This window comes from Procambarus clarkii, chromosome 9 (assembly GCF_040958095.1).
Source record: "Procambarus clarkii isolate CNS0578487 chromosome 9, FALCON_Pclarkii_2.0, whole genome shotgun sequence".
Taxonomy (NCBI): domain Eukaryota; kingdom Metazoa; phylum Arthropoda; class Malacostraca; order Decapoda; family Cambaridae; genus Procambarus; species Procambarus clarkii.
Genome location: NC_091158.1, coordinates 17,802,530 through 17,822,551, shown reverse-complemented (window position 1 = coordinate 17,822,551; position 20,022 = coordinate 17,802,530). Strand labels below are relative to the sequence as shown.

The following is a 20,022-nucleotide window of genomic DNA, read 5'->3' as shown; positions in this document are numbered from 1 at the left end:
ATACGTGGTCATCAAGTTATAGCGGTCTTGGTAGCCCTTCAGGAGGTCGATACGCTTTAGACCTAACAGTGGAGTTTAGTGCACGATGCCCTCACCGCTACTTGCCATGGTTAGCGAATATTGCAGTACCTAGACTTTCCATTTTGCAATATTTGACTAAGCGCCAGAATTACTGAAAACTATCAGATTGTCAGAATACGTGATTACTGTTCAATACATTAGTAACTCAAATAAAATGGCTAGATTAACAAATATAGAAACCTAGTGAATTCAGTAGTGGCCTTTCCTCAAATTATCCATGTTGGCTGTAACCGAAACCCTCCGCCAAAGTTACATACGATATGTTTTACAGAGTCGTATTGCCAAGAAACTTCAGCGCCAAGATAAAAATTCATGTTTGCCTTACTACTACGTGTTCAAACATGTTTAATCTTTCACAAGTGACTGTCACGGGTCCATTAAGAAAGTGTTACTGGAAAAGTCCCGTTGCAAGACATGTCAAATTAACCAAGAGTGGTTGGTATGTTCACCTAGCAGCACCATTTGCAGAATGTAACCGAGTACTAGGCATCGATAATATTTTAAAAGCTGGTGTACATCAAGTACGAATTAGTTATAATTTAAGAGTGCATTAACTTGCTACAGTTGTGTTAAGCGTTACCTTAACCATAAAATGTGAAGGCGAAATGTGACCGAGCACTGAAGGTTATGGCCTGCTGAAACTACCGTGTTTAAGTACTTCCAGAGACCAAAACTTGTTAGTGCTTGTGAACAAAGTATTTTTTTTTTTTTTTTTTTTTTTTTTTTTACCTAGTGAATAACCGATTGCTTTAATGAACAAATCCACAAGGGCCGTATCCTCGTCACGGCCCTTGTGGATTTGATGCAACAAGTTAGTGTGATCTCTGTGTGCGACTGCTTTAACGTTATGGTTTTTTGTATGAGAGAACCTATATTTTCTCAACCATTTAAACAACCAGAGTTTCCTGGAAACTAAGTCCATAGTCACTAGTTAAATTATTCACTACTGGGTGCCAATATTTACAAAAATTACAGGTCAAGTTGCGAGTGTCTAATTTTAGGAAACTAGTTTCAGCTGCATTTAGTAAGCTATTTGTATACTTTCGGGTTATCAAGTAAAGTCTTAATCAGTTTCCGAAGGTTGGTAATAAAACTGTTGAAGCCAAGGTTATAGAATTTATGTAATGTTAATATTTAAAGATTAGCACAAGAGATTATTATGCCCTGTAGCCGTAGCCGCTGTTAACGAAGACAGTGTCGGTGACAGTCCGGTAGTTTGTGATTGTAGTCCTCTGGGTGCTGATGTTTGTACGCACCAAAGTCGCCGTATAGGATATCCTGAAATTAAAGAAGGTACTTTAAATTCCATAATTGCAGCACAGGACTAATAATTCTTAATTATTCTAATAATGGAATTCTAATAAAACAATCTGTTAAAGTGTTAATAAGCACATGCTTCAAATGCATCTTTACTATTGACATTGTTTACACGTTATGGCAAGTTACTTTCTCTTAAGGTAAAGTAAATTACACAAATCTAAACTACATATTTAGCATTTCCGTTTAGAAACTGAAAGTAACTTTGGAATAATATGCAAATATAGCGCTCAATGAAGCTTGGGAAAGGGAATACTAGTCGCCTTATGGTGATGGCACAACTATTCTTTCACAAGGTCTTCAAGGAAAAAATTAATTATCTCTGAACCCTTGACCCAACATTCGTGCAATAATAGGATTTAGTATAAAAAAAACTGCGTTAGCTGCCGTAGTTTAAGTGATTAAACCTAGAAGGGTGGGCAGGAGGGAAGAGTTCCGACCCTTTTACTAGCAACATGGAAACTACAAAGTTTAAGAACGGGATTCTTTGCCAACAAAAGACCCCCCCCCCCCCCACTCCCTGTACGTTCACAACTTACACTTGGGTGGCCGTGGTGGTGAAGGTGTACTGGCTGATGACGTAGGACGTGTGGGCGAGGGTCACGTGGGTTAGAGAAGTTTCAGTCACGATCCTGAAGTCAGACTTCACCTCCGTTAGTGTTACGGTCCCGGGCCGGACAAATACAGAAGTTTGTAGAGCAACGCGGTCATCGACGGGCGTCTGCAACACCTGTGACGAAAGAGTATTTACTAGAGCGAACTAGTATTAATGAAATACATTCAGTACAGTGTCTGATACCACTTACTGCGCGTGTTCCCACGGTGACAGTCTGCACGCTGAAGGAAGTCAGGGTCACGGCCACGCTGTTGAAGGCCTGGTCGGTGACAGTGACGCAGCGGTCGATGGTGATAACTTGGGTGACAGTTGGGGTGAAGAGTGCGTCCACTCTTCTAACTTCAGGGCTGCCAATAGTCACGCGAGGAACGCTAACTTTGCTAAACCGGCCACTACCGAGTACTGCAGCTTGGTTCTGGCCGAATACTACTCTAGCCGCCTGACCACTTCCTACACCCTGGCCAAAGACCGCTCCAGCCGCCTGACCACTGCCTACGCCCTGGCCAAAGACCGCTCCAGCCGGCTGACCACTGCCTACGCCCTGGCCAAAGACTGCTCCAGCAGCCTGACCACTGCCTACACCCTGGCCAAAGACTCCTCCAGCCACCTGATCACTACCTTTATGAAACGTAGTGTCAGACCGTCCAGGGAAAGTAACTGGGATGGGTTGACCAAGAACTCCCTGGGGTAAGGTCACCGTCCCACTTTGCGTTTGAGGAGTTACAAGAATATTGTTAGAGCCAAAACTGCTCGCTTGTGTAGGCACTTGGTTGGTACGTATTATGTTGTCCAGGAGAGCCGAGCTCTGGCCCCGATCTACGTCAGGGATCTGGAAAGGTAAACGTACGTAATTAGTCACGGTTACTTTTATTTAAGAAATCACTTATAGCTAAGTGATTTCCCCCCCCCCTTACTCATAAGTAGTCTGTTAAGTTCGGTTAAGTAGTGGTTGTCTTTAATTTTAGCCCAAGGAAGCCTTTAATTTTAAACATTAAAATTATGTTATTAAACTGAACGTACAACTTTAGCATTTAGGTTTTCTTGTTTATGTAAAAGCTTATGGGTATTTTTGACCCAAGCTTTTGAACCACTGAAATTTAGGGTGTGGTGGCTCATCTTTTGAGTGGAAATATTCCATGCACTTTACAAACTGTTAAGAGTTAAATTACATTCAACTGAATTTTTCAGACATGAAATGTTTCACGAACCAATTTCGGTGGAACCATAAAAAGGTTCATGTACGTACTACAAATAACTGCAACAAAATCCAAACACCTAACCCCTAACCCACACCTATGAATAAAAATTCCTAAAATATTATTGTTTAAAAGAGTTACCGTTTAACACAGTACGAAAGTTTGAAGGTTTCTGGGGGTCGATAGTAGATTTGAAGATTCGTCGCGTAGCTATATTACATTTATTCTAAAACTTATAGAACAGAATCGGCAAGTGCCTTTACAAGTTTTATATACAAGCATTTGTCAAACAAAGTTATGAGAATAATTCCGATTACCTTTCTTTTTCAAGTTATAGCTCATCAAGCCCAATTTCAGTATTTAACGTGTAAAGGCGTGTGTATGCTACAGTAGTCTATGCAGCAGACATTTAGAAATATACGTTGTTACATCAGTGATAGTACTTACTTGAAAGTGTCTATACTGGCAGGACACATCGGCGACCAGAAGAACCAAGGCTCCAAAGATAAACTTCATCTGGAAATAACCAAAAATAATGTACAACCCCATGTTTTAAACGAATGTTAAATTATCCCACGTTCCCATTAAATAAAATTAAAATATCGCATTCAATGTAAATGCGAAACTCAAAAAAACCTTCAAACCGTAAACAAGTTGTTGTTAACTCGGCGAAGGTCAGGAGGCAACTGACTACTCCAGTCGCCGCTGCCTACGTCAACACCTCCCTCACACTAGCGGCCTGGTCGCTAACCTCCATATTACGACACATTGCTACATACAAGGTCATGCTTACATGCCCGCAATGCTGTGCTGTAATGCTGACCTCAGGCTATATGACATGTAATATTTTATTTATTTAAACAATAATACTAATAAATTCCTAAATTATGAGAGAACGAGTTTAATTGACCATTATGTGCTGAATATTAACCATTGTTACTAGAACAAAACTGAAATCATTTGCGTGACAGTCGCATATCATTGCCTTGCTATAGACTGTCACGTATCATCAACTTGACACTGTCTGAAAACTTATTAGGAGAGGGAGGATTTTGTCAGCCCATCATCTGAACAAAAGGCTGTCTGGATCTCAATGTATTTGTCTCATTTTGACTTAGTAACCTAAAAGTTTGACTGTTTTTAGACCTGTCAACCTGACAACGTTCGAATGTATGATTCGATATGAATTTCGTTCACTTCACAGTTTCCGGAGAAGTATAAGTATCAGGAGAAACCTGTCAAGCGTGCTTGACCTCGTTCCCGGTCTATGCTGGCACCCTGTGTTGGGTGCTCCTGTGTTTGTTATTGTTTTGTTTATATTCTAGTTTCTTAGTGCTTCTGAGTTTTTTCCTTTGTGTATCTGTTTGTGTTTTATGTTATTTTCATTTTGCACTGTTCCTGTGTTTGTGCTGGGGCCTTGGCACTAAGCTTTCTTTGTATATATTGTGTATATCAATTTATAACAAAACTTGTAATCTATCATGTAAACATTCCTTAAATCGTAGATTCTGTGATCAAGCAGTAAGCTCACACTGTTCAAGCAGTAAGCTCACACTGTTCAAGCAGTAAGCTCACACTGTTCAAGCAGTAAGCTCACACTGTTCAAGCAGTAAGCTCACACTGTTCAAGCAGTAAGCTCACACTGTTCAAGCAGTAAGCTCACACTGTTCAAGCAGTAAGCTCACACTGTTCAAGCAGTAAGCTCACACTGTTCATATTTAAAATAATCAAAATCTGGTACTTTCTTTATCTGCCTTCAGCCCCTCTGTAAAGAGGAGACTTTCATCAGTAATGCAAAGCTTACATCACATTTACTAGTGTTGATAATCTGTCTAATATCTCACAGTGACTAAATTGATATGAAATAGAATAGTTATGTTATTCTCAGTTTTGTTCATGTGTATTTTTTTTGCCTTGTTAGTGTTAGGATATAGTGCCCTGGTACTTTTTCCTTTCTGACTGTGTTTAGGTGTCTACCTATGTTTGTTTCCAATATGTGTATTCTACGACTTTTGTTCATGTGTGTTTGTTATACTGTTCTTGAGTTCTGTTCATGTTTTTCTTGACTTGTTAAAGTTAATGCTGATGATGTTTTTTTCTGTTATGGTTGTATTTATGTGTTTGCAAATAAAAAAAATGCACAAACAACAACGCTCCATCAAGGAGCATATAATCTCTCACAACCAGACCATCACCAGATAAATCTTAACAAGCAACACAGAAATTATCGACAGGTACAACAACAGGAAACTCGACATCAGCGAGGCCCTACACATCCAAAAGTCAAAACCAGCAATCTACAGCAAAATATCACAATTAAATTCTATCCACTTCAAAACCCCGAACCAACACAGAAACAGTAGAAGCAAGAACATAGAACACGCCTATTAAATACACCATATGCCATTCATTCACTTGGTTATCTCAATCATGTACTTTATCAACTCACCCCAAGCGAATATAAGCCTTGGCAGAGCATGGAAAACTTGTCTTTGAAAATGTATGGAGTGTCTTGCGAAACGTTTCTCTAGGCGTCACACCATAAATATAGTGTGAAAATAAACTTAAGAAAGTTAATATATATATATATATATATATATATATATATATATATATATATATATATATATATATATATATATATATATATATATATATATATATATATATATATATATATATATATATATATATATATATATATATATATATATATATATATATATATATATATATATATATATATATAATTTGTTCATTTAATCCATTGCCTAAACAAATTACTGAAATAATTGTTTAAAAGATGAACAAATGAAAAATAAGACCTGTGCATTTATAACATTCAATAGATCGACCATGAAATGTATACACATTCTTCCCCCCCTCCACCCCCATCTTCCCGTCCTTCCTCTAATTCTATCACTAGAACTGTAGATGATTCCCCAGACAATAGATGGCGCTAAAGTAGCATCTGGCCTCAGAGGTATTGTCCTGGTGTGTGTGTGAGAGGCATTAAGGTGGCCTGCTGCTGGGAGCCCCTCAGTTTGTCCCCTGCTGTTGTCCGGTGAATTTTGCATTTCAAATTTAAAAAGGTTAATGTTTAAGTTACTAAATTTATTATTGACTTTGGGTAGGGGGAGTTGTAAATGCTTGTGTGTTGTAATAATGGTGTTTAAGTAAAGATTGTGCATTGGTTAGTGGTGCTGATAATCTCCCTCCAGAAAAAAATTGGATAATTTTTGATTAGTGTAACTTTATTACTATGTTTGTCAAAATTATCTTTAAAAATTTGCATAGTGCCCCAGCTTTTAAATTGTTGCTTAATTTTGGATATTAATTCTATTGGTGTTGCTAAGAAATATGGTATCAAATGCTTATCAAATAACTTTGCTATATTGCAAATACTTCTGCCTTCCTAAGGTGTAAGGCCTTATTCTATTCCAAAGCTTATTGGTGCTTGAATAATTAATCATTTTAAAATAGGTATTTGGATGTAAAATTTTAAGTTCTCATTTGCATCCCAATAATGACCTTGTCCTAGATAAATTTCTATAGAGGTTTAAGAAACTGAAACAGTACCTGCAACAAACGTTACCCTGATTAATAAAGCTAAAATTTTATTATTAGAGGCATTAAATAAGCGTAAGTGTTCTAAATAACTATCCCTGAAGCTTTAAATAGCTTGTTTAATAAGTACTTTTATTCAACCAGATGCCAGCAACTAGGCGCGAAATACGTACTTTTGTCATGCAACTACGGTACTTCATCCTGTTAATACTACTGTTTATAATCCTTGGCGCTTTCTTAAGGTATGTTTTGAATATACTATTATGGTTACTTAGGTTAAACTTCTCAATAAAGTTGCGTAAAGACTTTGACACTAGCTACCGCTAGTTATAATAGCCCGAAAAAAAAAGCCTGTCATTAGCACGACCCTGACTAAATTTTTTTTCTGAAATTTTAGATTGGCTTCAAATTTTGTTTTGAAAGTGCCAATATCTACATTAATAATTATTTCTTGCAGAATGGTGTACCACTATCTCACGGAATTGTACATGAAGGGTGCGCATCTCTCATAACCTGCGTTAGTATACCAGTCTAGTGTTGTTCCTGCAGTAATTGATCCATGGTAACTAGTTAAGGTAATTTTCGTCCCTAGTATACAGGACGGTGACCCCCTATTTAAGGGTCGCCTCCACACGGGTAGTGGTTGACACTGCTACGGTGGGGTTAACCCAGTGAGCACAATGGTGTCGTCTTGTCACTACCAGATGCTCTAAATACTAGACCATAACCCACGTGGTTGTCAGTCTCGTGGTAAAATTTTTTAACGATACGATGAAATCTTGTATTGGTTCCTTGCTGCCTATATGTAAGCACGTAGTAACGCTTCTCAAATTAATGGTTTTCTTATTCCAGGTCCAGAGGGTTCCTGTTGTAACGACAAAATGCTGCCAGATGGAAACTACGGTCATCCAGATAACTCTACTTGTCTACTAAATATTGTTAATGTTAAATATAAAATTTATATAGATTGTTAATAAAGCTAAAGAAAACGTTGATCTTCAATTACTTGCACGAGAAGTAAAGCCATGTAGGAAGATTTAAGTGTTACTGTTAAATGAGGAAGGTTTCGGTTAAACCTCGCAATACAGGACACAGACTTCCTATTACACTGCCGGTCTCTGGTAGGGCGGTGGCCATCCCTTCGGAATTGCTTAAAGGCGGCAGGTTCGCTGATGCTTCCGAAGCGGTTCCCTCAGTTGATAATCTTATTCCCTAGTCTGACGTTCACCATTTGGTGGTCCGTGGACCACTAATTGTTCTCCAGACGATTTATGCCCTATGTATTTCTTCTAAGCTATGTAATGTCATAATTGGAATAGACTAATTTGTTTGGTCCCGGGGACCTAAAATAATGAATTTGGTGATCCGTGAGCCTCGGAGGTTGGCGGCCCGCTGCCCTAGGTAAAAATTGGGTATATCGGAAATTATCTGAAGACGGAAGAAAAGTCTTTAGGATACTAGCCTTTATGTATATACTCTACTAAACTTACAAAATAGTAACGTTGGCGTTTTCATCAGACGTCTTGAGACTAGTACTCATAGTGCCCTCTTCCAAATACTTAAACTTCCTCCTCGGCCCCCATACCATCTCATTTTCAAAGTTGTATCTTGAGGTAATAGTTGCGAGCGAAGTCAACATTTTATTATCTCGAGGTGGGGGTTTTCTCCTGTTCCCGGGAATACACTGGAATGAATATGGCAGAAAATATTGGATCAAAACTAAACTCGAACCGAGAATCTCGGTAATATTGGTCACCTTATGGACCTCGCTATATGGACGACCCATTATGGCAGATGTACCCCAAGTTGGCACAAATTGAGAATCTACGCAGCATAACGTTCATTTCACATTAAATTAACGTAGCGTTGATTCAAGGTGCAACCAATGTCTAGTTTTGCATTTATGCCCACTAAAGTGCAAGGTTGAAGGTTCAGGTCTCTCTAGATACGAGAACTGGTTATTGGTTGCAGATTAATTCCGTCCCAAAAGGCGAAAGACCATTCCATGCAGCCGCCAAACCCCGTTTATGAAAGGGGAAAAACCGTTTACACAACTGATGACGTTCGAACACTTCTCAAGTGCTTCACTGACTACTTTCGTTCGAAGCACATCACTGTAAATGGTTCACTCGCGTACTACAAATAAGTCGACAGACCCTAAACACCTAACCTAAATATGCACAGTATGTTAATATATAACTTAATTTATGAGAATTCATATTATGAACATGTTAAAATTGATGAATGAGTCTTTGGGGTCGACTGCTGGATGGAATGGACTTGGTTTGAGGACGTGTAGCTTATCTTCCCAGTGGTTATAGTTGAACGTGTCCTGCAAAGAACGTCGGTTTTCGCTCGTATGCGTTAAATAAGGCCAAAAATTTTCACACTAGAAAATAGAAGCTGTTCGCGGAAGTGACGTAATGTCCCGTTTTCTGCTTTGGGTCCTCTGGTAGGTTAGCAGAGGACCTTAAATTAACCGTTTTCTTGATGTTGGGAGACATTAGGAGAACGGGCAGTATAGTCAGTGGTTATAGGGGAAAAAAAATCAGAAAATGGAATGTTTTCCCAGTGATCACAACATACACATGATTGGTGTTTGTTCGATGTTAAATCGCCTTTAATTGAACGTTGAATTGGCGTTGCTCTTGGAAACTGCCCACTAGGTTGTAGTTTTCGCTCATAGATATGGTCATGTTGGCCACTAAATCTGCCACTTCAATATGGTTAACCTAACAAAGCTCCATCCTTCTAGCCATGAGAGGAAAAAAAAACCCCACAGGATTTGGGTTTGGATATGTAACAAATCTAAATAATGTAATGCGCTCTTAGACCTTTCAATTATTTTTTGTAATACTTTCTCCTAATCGTTTCCTTAGACAAACGTGTTTGGGAAGCAAGAAAGTCTTAAGACTTACTAGATGTACTCACCTAGTTGTGTTTGCGGGGTTGAGCTCTGGCTCTTTGGTCCCGCCTCTCAACTGTCAATCAACTGGTGTACAGATTCTTGAGCCTACTGGGCTCTTATCATATCTACATTTGAAACTGTGTATGGAGTCAGCCTCCACCACAACACTATTTAATGCATTCCATTTGTTAACTACCCTGACACTGAAAAAATTCTTTCTAACGTCTCTGTGGCTCATCTGGGACTTAGCAGATGTAGTATAAGCGAGCGCCTTGCATCTGGAACTAGCACTGAGGTTGTACAGCATCTTAAATGTAACATTACTAATATGCGTCAACTTACAGACGGAGAGATTATAGGCCGATTATCAGTATTAATTTAACGTAAAGTATGCAGTTCCGATGAAAAATCTTCTCTTGAAATATTGCTGATGGCAGACAAAGAAGATAGCAGAATTTTGTTTAGAAGAAGAACAGTGTGGGCCAACTGCTTGACTACTGTGAGTCTAAGTTGACTTAAGAAGTGTTTACATGAAAGATTACAAGAGAACGAAATACATAATGAGTCTCATAGCTTCGAACGTCGTCAGGTTGATGGGTCTAAGAAAACAAACATTTAGGTTAATACGGGCTGCTTCCTGGGGTTGGAGGCCTGGTCGAGGACCGGGCCGCGGGGACACTAAAAAGCCCCGAAATCATCTCAAGATAACCTCAAGATAATAAGCCAATATTTGTGAAATACATTGCGATCAGGACAGTCTTTTGTTCAGATGTAAGATGATGGGCTGTCAATCTTTCACCTCTCATAATGAGCGTTCAGACAGTGTCAAGGTCACTATACGTGACAGTCTTTACTCACCTACTTCTACTCACCTAGTTGTGCTTGAAGGGCTTGAGCTTTGAATGTTTGGTCCCGCTTCTCAACTGTCAATCAACAGGTGTACAGATTCTTGAGCCAACTGGGCTCTATCAATCTACATTTGAAACTGTGTATGGAGTTAGCCTCCACAACATCACTGCTTAAGGCATTCCATTTGTTAACTACTCTGACACTGAAAAAATTCTTTCTAATATCTCTGTGGTTCATTTGGGTACTAAGTTTTGACCTGTGTCTTCATGTTCGTGTTCCAATAATGCTAAATAGATTGTATTTGTCCACACTATCAATTCCCCTAAGAATTTTGTAGGTGTCATGTCTCCCCTTTCTCTTCTGTCTTCCAAGGACGTGAGGTTTAGCTCCCATAGCCTTTCCTTGTAGGTCATACTTCTCAGTTCTGAGATTAATCTGGTGGCATACCTCTGAATCTTCTCAAACTTTGTCTTGAACTTACCTAGTTGAAAGGTGATGTGACAACCTGTGTCATGGTGATAATACACGCCAGTGGGTCAAGTACATGATATCTGACAGTCTGTTCCTTCATAACTGTCAATGTTCAATTGATAATTAGTGGTCAATTAACCTCATTCACTCGGAATTTCGTTATTTTTTAATATTTTGTTAAATAAATATTACATGTCATGTAGTCTAAGGTCAACATTACAGCACAGCATTGCGGGCATGTAAACATGACCTTGTATGTAGCAATGTGTCGTCATATCGAGGATAGCGACCAGGCCGCTGGTGTGAGGGAGGTGTTGACGTAGGCAGCGGCGACTGGAGTAGTCAGTTGCCTCCTGACCTTCACCGAGTTAACATCAACTTGTCTACGGTTTTAAGGTAGTTTCAATTACATTAAAACCGTTTGATGCGTTTAGACATGTGATAATATAACGTGTGTGAAGTATAATGTACACATGGCTTGATTACAGATGGGGTTGTTTACTGCAGTCTTGGGAGCGTTGGTTTGTCTGGTCGCAGATGTGTCTTGCCAATATAGACCAGTTCAAGTAAGTTTCTTCTAATCTTGCTCTTAAGGCACACTGTTAATAATTTAAAATTACTCAATTTACTGTTTAGTCTTAACCTTCATTTTTCACTCTGGCGTGGCCGTAAATCTCTCCTTCTAAACTACATTCTATCATTAATATTTCCAGATCTCGGAGACTGGTCTGCCAGCAAAGTCACCCGCCCCTGCCATAATACTTGTCGACCAGTTCCCTGCACAGACCGGCCACTTCAACTTCGTTCCTGGCAATAACTTCCCTGCTGGTTCTCAACCCTTACCAAGCGGGACGGTCAACTTTCCCCAGGGTGTTGCTTTAAGTCATGGCGCTTCCGTTCCTTCCTCTGTAGGATCTGGCACTCTTGGGGCGGGCGTGTTTGGTCAGGGTGTGGCCAGTGCTCAGGCGTCTGGTGCGGGTGTGTTTGGTCAGGGTGTGGGCAGTGCTCGGGCGTCTGGTGCGGGTGTGTTTGGCCAAGGTGTGGGCAGTGCTCAGGCGTCTGGTGCGGGTGTGTTTGGTCAGGGTGTAGGCAGTGCTCAGGCGTCTGGTGCGGGTGTATTTGGCCAGGGTGTGGGCAGTGCTCAGGCGTCCAGTGCGGGTGTGTTTGGCCAGGGTGTGGGCAGTGCTCAGGCGTCTGGTGCGGGTGTGTTTGGCCAAGGTGTGGGCATTGGTCAACCTACAATTCTTGATAGTGGACGGTCTAACCAGGTTAACGTGCCTCGTGTAACCAGTGGCCCAGGTCGTAATATCTTCAGAAACGTTGGCAGCCCTGAAGTTAGAAGAGTGGACGCACTCCTGACCCCAACTGTCACCCAAGTTATCACCATCGACCGCTGTGTCACTGTCACCGACCAGGCCTTCAACAGCGTGGCCGTGACCCTGACTTCCTTCAGCGTGCAGACTGTCACCGTGGGAACACGAGCGGTAAGTTGACACAGTAATACTGATTCAAAGTCGAGAACACTGTCTTGACGCAGATGATTTTAACAATGTTTCGTCACAGGTGTTGCAGACGCCCGTCGATGATCGCGTCGCTCTCCAGACATCGGTGTTTGTCCGGCCCGGGACCGTAACATTAACGGAGGTGAAGTCTGACTTCAGGATCGTGACTGAAACTTCTCTAACCCACGTGACCCTCGCCCACACGTCCTACGTCATCAGCCAGTACACCTTCACCACCACGGCCACTCAAGTGTAAGTTGGAAACTGAAGTAAGCTGGGTTTAATACTGGTTTAAAACCTAGCTTTTCTCAACTTTAAATAAATATTTCGGTCTTTTAGAAAGTTTCTACTGTATGTAATTCGTATTAGTTTGTGTTCAAAATGACTATTTGGTGTGTATGGAGGTGGGTTAACTTTATAACTTAAGATTACTTTCATTTCAGGATATCCTATACGGCGACTTTGGTGCGTACAAACATCAGCACCCAGAGGACTACAATCACAAACTACCGGACTGTCACCGACACTGTCTTCGTTAACAGCGGCTACGGCTACAGGGCTTAAAATGGCGCGGTTTACTCCTGTTTTTAAATATTCCAATGTTAACTAAAATACTAGACTTGCTTAGACTAATAAATTGTATGCAACATTTAGTAAATCTATCATGTTTTACTACCTGTAATTTGGGGCGCTGGTTGTAGTTATACGACAAAATTATCTGCCTCGTACTATAATTACCAGACTTCTCTTCTTGAAGACTTGTATGAAAGTTGGTCAATGCCATCTTTCCCTAAGGCGGGAAAGAGATGGCCGCCATTGTCCCGGATAAATTTACCCTACCCTGGATAACACTACTCGGAGTATCTATTTACTGAAAGGTGAACACTGCCTTTAGGTGTTAGGAAACTCTCCCAACCAGTTCTCCACCGGCCAATACTCTAGTTGAGAACCTGTTAATTTGACTATAAATCAGACTTTCTGATAAATATATCAAATTTTTGTATAACAAAAAACGGTGTGAAATTAGTTTCCTGTAAACATCCTAAACAACCGACCTAGAGATAAATGTTCGTGCCATATAAGTAGGACAAACTTCGTCCCTTGACTGTATATTTGCCACTACATTAGTAACCCTAGCAATGTCTTTAAGCAATGTTATTTCATTACTATGGTAATTAAACAAGATACTAGATTCTTTCTTCATAGCAGTCCCGGTTTGGTACTTTTTGTGGCTTGCTTGCCTTCTTTTAGTCTAAAACGGTCAGTCTAATTTTAGAAGTAAAATACAATCCACCAGCAATTACCTCGACTGTGGAAACATGGCCACTTTACGTGGGTGGGTTTTCCAAGACTTGTTTAAAAAGTAGGCTTCCAGAATCATTACAATGGTAAGGCAGAAAACTGCCTTTGTATGTTCAAAAAAACGTTTAATAGGGTTAAAAAGGTTTTCAACCCGCAGGGTGCAATTGTCATCTTTTAATTATGATAAACTGTGTATAGTAGTTAGAACTTTACTATAGGTCTCGTATTGTTCGGGACAAGTTTACAAAGGTGACAAACGGAACATTGTTGAATTAAACTTTTTTTATAAGACACTCTTATACTGTTAGAATCTGCAAGAATACAGCGGTAAACATTGCATACGGAAAAACTTGTATCTTTGGGGGTTATAATCTAAAGGTGGCACCCATGTAACTTCTTCTATACCTAATGTAAGTTTTTTTTTTAACGTTGTGTAGCAGTGGTTTTTATTCCGGCTAAAGAAATGATTAACACTAATTATCAACAGTTTTGCCAACAATGACGCGAAGATAAGTTGTCTATAAAAGTTCAGCTTTCAAGAACGTCAAATCGAAGACGGTGATAAGTCATAAAAGTACAAAAAAATCCATACATGTTAAACGTTAGGAAATGGAAGAATTAGGGGAAAACTATCACTTTAACATGTCGCAAGCAATAATTCTTAAAGGCAATGTTTTGTCTTGTATGGAACTATCTGCAAGCGTCTGACCTATCTTGGGACACATTCTTTATCATTAAGATTTTACAGGTACTAAGTTAACAAATCGAAAGTTTTGTAATACGGTTATTTTATTAATTTATAATCATTTCTAACATTTTATAATTAGTGTAATGTTTACAAGATTTTTATTTAATCATAACAGGAACATTAAACGCAATTTTACTCTAGCAGTTGAATATACATTGACTATTTCTCTTGACATTAACAAGAAATAACAAGCTCTATAAGAGATGTTCATATTGCGATTATAGAACTGAACGTAGGAACACAAGTCTGACTACGTATAACCGAAAGCCTCTTATTTCACACGGCGGAAGAGAAAACTGGAAATCCTCGGTAAAATTAAATATATTATTTACTAGTGGTTCTAGTTATAAAATATCTAATTTATGACGTTAGTTTGGCAGACTTTATTGCGTAACTGTAGCTCTAATATTGCTGGAAATTTAATTACAGCGCTAAAATATGGTTACATGAATTTCGTTACCAGACATAACTTTAGTTAAATCCCAAGGCACGTAGCTTTAACCAACTCCAACCCAGAAACCATAGGATAAGACCAACATAGATAAGCCAAGGCCACAGCAAAGTAAATTATTTAGAAGTGAGAATTAATCCTCGGATTATAATCATCTAAGTGCAGACGATGAGTCGCAATGATGTGGATGAAGATATGAAGACTAAACCCCACAACACATGATGAGACGACGACGTTTCAGCCTGTCCAGAGTAATTAATAAGTCGATTCTGGTCCAGGATGGACCGAAACGTCGTCGTATCCTCATCTCCTGGAGTGTAGTTTAAGTCTCTCATAATCATCTAAATGTCAAATTATTTGTATTTAAAGGTTTCGAAATATTTTACCAAGTATTGTCAGGTATTGTTTGATATTGTGAAATATTGTCAGTTACTGTCAGGTATAGTAATATTACGTTATCCGTAGTGAGTGTAAGTCATCGTTTAGTGTTGAGTTTAAGGCCTATCAATCTCTGGAAGGTTATTAAGACCACGGCAACAGTTAACTTTAAAACTAGTAAGCATATTAAAGTCGTAAACACTGTGAATATACACCGGAACATGCCGCTAAGCAGTGGGATACACCTCTGTGTATATATCCCATCGGGGATACGGAAATAATGGAATCGTAAACTATACCAAGAAAAACACTAAATGAACGAATCCTCGTCGCGGCCCTTGTGGATTTTTTCATTTGATGCATCACGTTAGTGTGATCTCTGTGTGAAAAGTATAAAACATTAAATTATTCTCCGAGTTATCACAAATTACTAAAAATATAACTTGGACTTTGATAAAACTGTCAGGAAAAACAACAGATTTTTTTCCGTGTTAATTATTCGCTGCATACAAAAATCCCAAAGACAAATTAACCGATAATGAAACAAAATATGTGATCTATTGGTAGTCGGTTAATGTGTATATTAACTATAGGTATTCCTCGCTGGTTACAGGAGTTTATTGCACAGTTCTTGTCACAAACAAATGGCTTTGCTGAAAACTACTCTAGATCCTCTCGAAGTCATGAACTGTTTGTTCAAAGTGGGTCTGATCTGTCGAAGTAACAATCCTATTACATGAACTCAGTGTTAAAAGCGAGTCTAATACTAGTCAGCTCCTTAATCTTCTGATGATGATGACATTATGTACAATGTTTCTCTTATATAATTTCGCTTTTATCCATGTAATCTACTCTAATATACAACAAATTAAAGATTTAGTTTTTTAACTATTATTTTTGCCCATACACGTCTTACAGTTGTTATTTATGCTGAATGCTTTTGCAATCATTAGTGTAAACAAATTACTGAAAGCTAATTTTGTAAAAAGATGAAAAACCAGTGATTTTATGAAAATCAATAAATCAAAAACGAAATGTAAGATCTTCTCCCTTCCCTCGTTCCTTTCTCTCTTCCAATAACAACTTTAGGGTATTCTCTGGACAACAGATGGCGCTAATTTAGTAGGCATCCTAATCGTTCAGAAGGCAACCATTCCAGGTGAGGGAGAGGCAACAAGGTGGCCTTCTGCCGTGCAGTTGTCAGTGTGTTCCCTGCGGTAGGTAAAGCAACTTTGACTTCTAGCTTAAAGGTTAGTTAATAGTTCATTGTTGTATGTGGTTGAGCATTTCGAATAGTTTTATAATGTAATGGCTATTTAGCCATATTGGTAAATCGTTTAAAATAGCTTTAGAAACTTATTTTTGTAAGTAATGTCTAGAAAAAAGTTTATGGCTTTGAGGGAGTTTTTCATAACTAAATAGTGGTACCATTAAAAACTTAGGTTGTCAACTATTATATAAACGTTCACATCTTAACTGGTACTTTAAGTCGATAGGGAAGTTTCATGGTATGATCTAGCTCTTCCTAGTAAAGGCGGCTAGTTAATCATGCTAATCGTAACCTTTTGAAATTACTCTTTAAGAATCTTAAGTTTAGACAAATAAATATACTAAATATACTTGCTTTAGTGTTTCACCTTATTTGTAGTAGGTATTAACTACTAAAAGTAATACCTTAATAGGCAGACTAAAACTAATAGGCTTTAATTCAAACTCGATTCTAAAAGTGCTAGAATGTTTTAATGGCCGTTCCCAGGGTGAAAGTTTCATACTATTACACCAAACATGCAGGGTTAACTAAACATAAGTTAAAGGGGAAAACGTACACCCAGGTACCCCCTTCCCCTCTCATGGTTAAATAGCATACCTTTCTAAGATTGTCTTAAAAGCTTGCACTTTCAAAACTGCATTGTCGCAACCCCTAGTGTCTAAAACGCTAGGGTTACCTAAGAAATTGCGTACGTACTTTTATTAAACTATATTAATTTAACTAAAAGGGCAATAAAATTTTCATCCTCGAAACTTTACCTAGACACACGCTAGTTTGTACTAGTACACACTAAATCACATGCTATAGATTTAAAACCAGCCCACCGCTCAAGCTCAAAGACGTGAAGTCTTATCATATAACCATTATCACATTGAGCTAGAAACAATGGCAAAATAAATGCTAATAGTGCTTTTTTAAGTCTTATTACTAATGCATAGTGTACCAGTGTACGCAAGTTAGCTACGCCAAAACTTAAATACAATGCTTTAACTACTGCTTATAGTAAAAGTTCTTTTGCTATAAAGTAAATATGGCGTTAAATATGCTCGTACTGTGACCTCGGAACGTTCACATTGCCTGATGCACTAATTTAGCTAGTAATTAAGCCTTGACATTTACTAGTTAAAAATAAATCCCTTTAGAAAGCTTAAAGACAAACTGCTGACATTAATTATAATTTCAGATGGCTGCACTTGCACTACTTTCCGTTCTCTGCCTGGTCTCTCAGGTAAGAACCATAGTATTAGTCAAATACACTACAGTCTACCACACATAATGAATGTTAATGTTTTGATGCTCTTCCACCATAGATCCAGGGTCAGGGGTTCGTCCCTTACGGCACCCACGCGCCCCTCCCAGTCGTCACTCCAACAACTTCTACAGTCACTGTTCAGGTACGTAGTATTTCAATATATTTGTCTACATATATAGTATACATAATATAATTTTTAAACTGGCTGTCTTAACTTGACTGGTTCTCTCCAGACAACCCTGACCCACACGCTGCGGGAGACGACGACCTCTGACGTGTGGGTTACAGAGCAGACGGCGATCACCCTGACAGTCACCCAGACAACCACCCAATGGGACTTTGTTCCCCAGTATCCACAGACCGTGACCTCTGTGATAAGGGTCACCTCCACACCGGTAGTGGTTGAGACGGCTACGGTGGGGGTCAACCCAGTGAGCACAATGGTGTCCATCTACAGTCAGTTCGTCACCACCACAGATACTGTTAAATACTGGCAGACTATAACCCACGTCGCTGTCACTCACGAGGTAACACAGGAGGCTTGTTTTATGTACTACAAATTACCCATCGTAACTAAAATTTATTGCTACTAATGGTTTATCTGAATTACAGATCCAGACGGTACCTGTGGTGACTACACAAGAACTAGTACAAGATATTGTTACTACAGTCACCCAGATAGTGACAACCACGGTTACCTCCACCACTGCCAGATACTACGCATAATGTGACCCTCCAAAGACATTGCATACTAGTTTGAAAACCATGTATCAACTTTACAATAAAAGATTGAAGAGTAAGATGTATTATGGAAATCCTTGCTTCCAAGAAAGTAACTGGTTAAAGAATGTAGCCAAAATGAGGTTACGCAAAGTCAGTCGGAGGGTTAAGGCGCACGCCATCTCTAGATATCAATGCCAGCCACAAGAGGCTAGTGGTTAAAAATGCAAACTAGTGTGATGCAGTAGTCAAAACTAGGGGGACGTGATATAACTCCTTAACCCACTCCTTTATTCTAATAATCATGACTGGTCTGAGACCTGTACTTAATATTCGTGAACCAGGGACTCGACTTGGATAACGGTTCAAAAATTAAACTTTTGTTACCAAACTCTGGCAGTAAAGAAAAGATTTTGCAGACGAAGAGTTACAATAACGTGGTTGAAATGTTGACCAAACTACAGATTAGAAAGTAAAGATGACAATGTTTCGGTCCGTCCTGGACCATTCTCTAGTAGATTCTAGAGCAGATTTTCACAATCCAGATGTCCAGAACGGACCGAAACTTCGTCCCTTCACTATCTAGTGTGGTCTGGTAAACAAAATATTTTGTACCGATGCAGATTTGAAACTCCCGGAGGTGCGTATTCTTGGTTACTCGTGCTTGTCAGACGTTGCTGGTTTAAAACTTTACGTACCTCATGAGTCTTAACTTTGAAGAGCCCCCCCCCCCCACCCTCCCAATGTACAGGCGCGCACTTGCCATGTGTGATTGGGAAATTAACTTCAGGGGACAATAGTAGTAGGTATCCATCGGTTTAAAGACGTATTCATCTACTTCACGCTGGAACCCACTGCTAGTATAAACTTTTGTACTAATGGTCTTAATTTGATCTAAAGGACTCTAGTAAATGACTAATATTTCATCTTGAAGCACCTCGTTGTTCACGGCGCCTGTGCAAACTTTCTTACGGCAGACGCGAACAGGTTTAAATTTTTAGGTCATTGGTTAGACCTCTCTTACAAGTGTTTACACAAGTCATTGGGTCAAAACCTTAATGGGAAGTTCTGCAGCTATCGTGCACGAGTTTGTAGGTAACATGGCTGTTTGTGGATATAGTGCTTAGCTGAGTAGATAGCGCTCGGGGGTCGCAATCCTAAGATCCTGGGTTAGTCCCGGTAGAGGTAAATAAGTGGGTATCTTTTCGACTGATACCCTACTCGTCTAGCAGTAAATAGGTGCCTAGGAGTTACAGCTGCTACGGATTTTATCCTTAGAAAATGTTAAATATATGTTGAGGATATGAAAGGGGAAAATACGTAATGCGTCAGTACATTAGGCAACTTTGACTCCGCCTTTCTAACCCAAAGTTAACAGCTTGTTCCTGCAGGCA

General features: G+C 39.3%; 3 protein-coding genes and 1 long non-coding RNA gene across 5 annotated transcripts; 3 read left to right on the top strand and 1 right to left on the bottom strand.

The window, feature by feature from the left end:
* Window positions 1–1,184: 1,184 nt before the first annotated feature.
* Window positions 1,185–3,942, bottom strand: LOC123766106 (uncharacterized). Of its 2 annotated transcripts, none has more exons than XM_045754969.2 (5): window positions 3,855–3,942; window positions 3,658–3,726; window positions 2,205–2,843; window positions 1,938–2,128; window positions 1,185–1,359 (listed from the first exon to the last, which is right to left on the bottom strand). In XM_045754969.2, the coding sequence occupies exons 2-5, from the start codon at window positions 3,724–3,726 to the stop codon at window positions 1,239–1,241; spliced, it is 1,020 nt and encodes a 339-aa protein (XP_045610925.2). In that variant the 5' UTR covers window positions 3,855–3,942; the 3' UTR covers window positions 1,185–1,238. The 2 variants fall into 2 exon arrangements, with proteins under 2 accessions (XP_045610925.2, XP_045610926.2); XM_045754970.2 differs by having other exon boundaries at window positions 3,847–3,934.
* A 2,217-nt stretch (window positions 3,943–6,159) lies between these two features.
* On the top strand, window positions 6,160–7,770 carry LOC123766118 (uncharacterized). Its single transcript, XR_006773794.2, has 4 exons — window positions 6,160–6,302; window positions 6,922–7,019; window positions 7,235–7,294; window positions 7,630–7,770. It is a non-coding gene; the product is annotated as an uncharacterized lncRNA (long non-coding RNA).
* A 3,489-nt stretch (window positions 7,771–11,259) lies between these two features.
* LOC123766101 (putative per-hexamer repeat protein 5) lies at window positions 11,260–13,167 on the top strand. Its single transcript, XM_045754962.2, has 5 exons — window positions 11,260–11,401; window positions 11,494–11,571; window positions 11,719–12,489; window positions 12,569–12,759; window positions 12,951–13,167. Exons 2-5 carry the CDS (start codon window positions 11,494–11,496, stop codon window positions 13,069–13,071), a joined length of 1,161 nt encoding a protein of 386 aa, XP_045610918.2. The 5' UTR covers window positions 11,260–11,401; the 3' UTR covers window positions 13,072–13,167.
* Window positions 13,168–16,525: 3,358 nt separating this feature from the next.
* Window positions 16,526–18,708, top strand: LOC123766114 (hepatitis A virus cellular receptor 1-like). The gene is made up of 5 exons (XM_045754980.2): window positions 16,526–16,636; window positions 17,840–17,884; window positions 17,967–18,050; window positions 18,142–18,435; window positions 18,521–18,708. Exons 2-5 carry the CDS (start codon window positions 17,840–17,842, stop codon window positions 18,632–18,634), a joined length of 537 nt encoding a protein of 178 aa, XP_045610936.2. The 5' UTR covers window positions 16,526–16,636; the 3' UTR covers window positions 18,635–18,708.
* Window positions 18,709–20,022: the final 1,314 nt, after the last annotated feature.

Bases quoted from the DNA above. Each gene is read 5' to 3' on its own strand.
- LOC123766106 (XM_045754969.2), bottom strand. From the start codon at position 3,726: ATGAAGTTTATCTTTGGAGCCTTGGTTCTTCTGGTCGCCGATGTGTCC. The intron at 2,844-3,657 runs GTAAGTACTATC...TTACCTTTCCAG, and splicing joins GCCAGTATAGACACTTTCAA to ATCCCTGACGTAGATCGGGG. The intron at 2,129-2,204 runs GTAAGTGGTATC...CTTTCGTCACAG, and splicing joins TCACCGTGGGAACACGCGCA to GTGTTGCAGACGCCCGTCGA.
- LOC123766101 (XM_045754962.2), top strand. From the start codon at position 11,494: ATGGGGTTGTTTACTGCAGTCTTGGGAGCGTTGGTTTGTCTGGTCGCA. The intron at 12,490-12,568 runs GTAAGTTGACAC...GTTTCGTCACAG, and splicing joins TCACCGTGGGAACACGAGCG to GTGTTGCAGACGCCCGTCGA. The intron at 12,760-12,950 runs GTAAGTTGGAAA...CTTTCATTTCAG, and splicing joins ACCACCACGGCCACTCAAGT to GATATCCTATACGGCGACTT.
- LOC123766114 (XM_045754980.2), top strand. From the start codon at position 17,840: ATGGCTGCACTTGCACTACTTTCCGTTCTCTGCCTGGTCTCTCAG. The intron at 17,885-17,966 runs GTAAGAACCATA...CTTCCACCATAG, and splicing joins TTCTCTGCCTGGTCTCTCAG to ATCCAGGGTCAGGGGTTCGT. The intron at 18,436-18,520 runs GTAACACAGGAG...TCTGAATTACAG, and splicing joins ACGTCGCTGTCACTCACGAG to ATCCAGACGGTACCTGTGGT.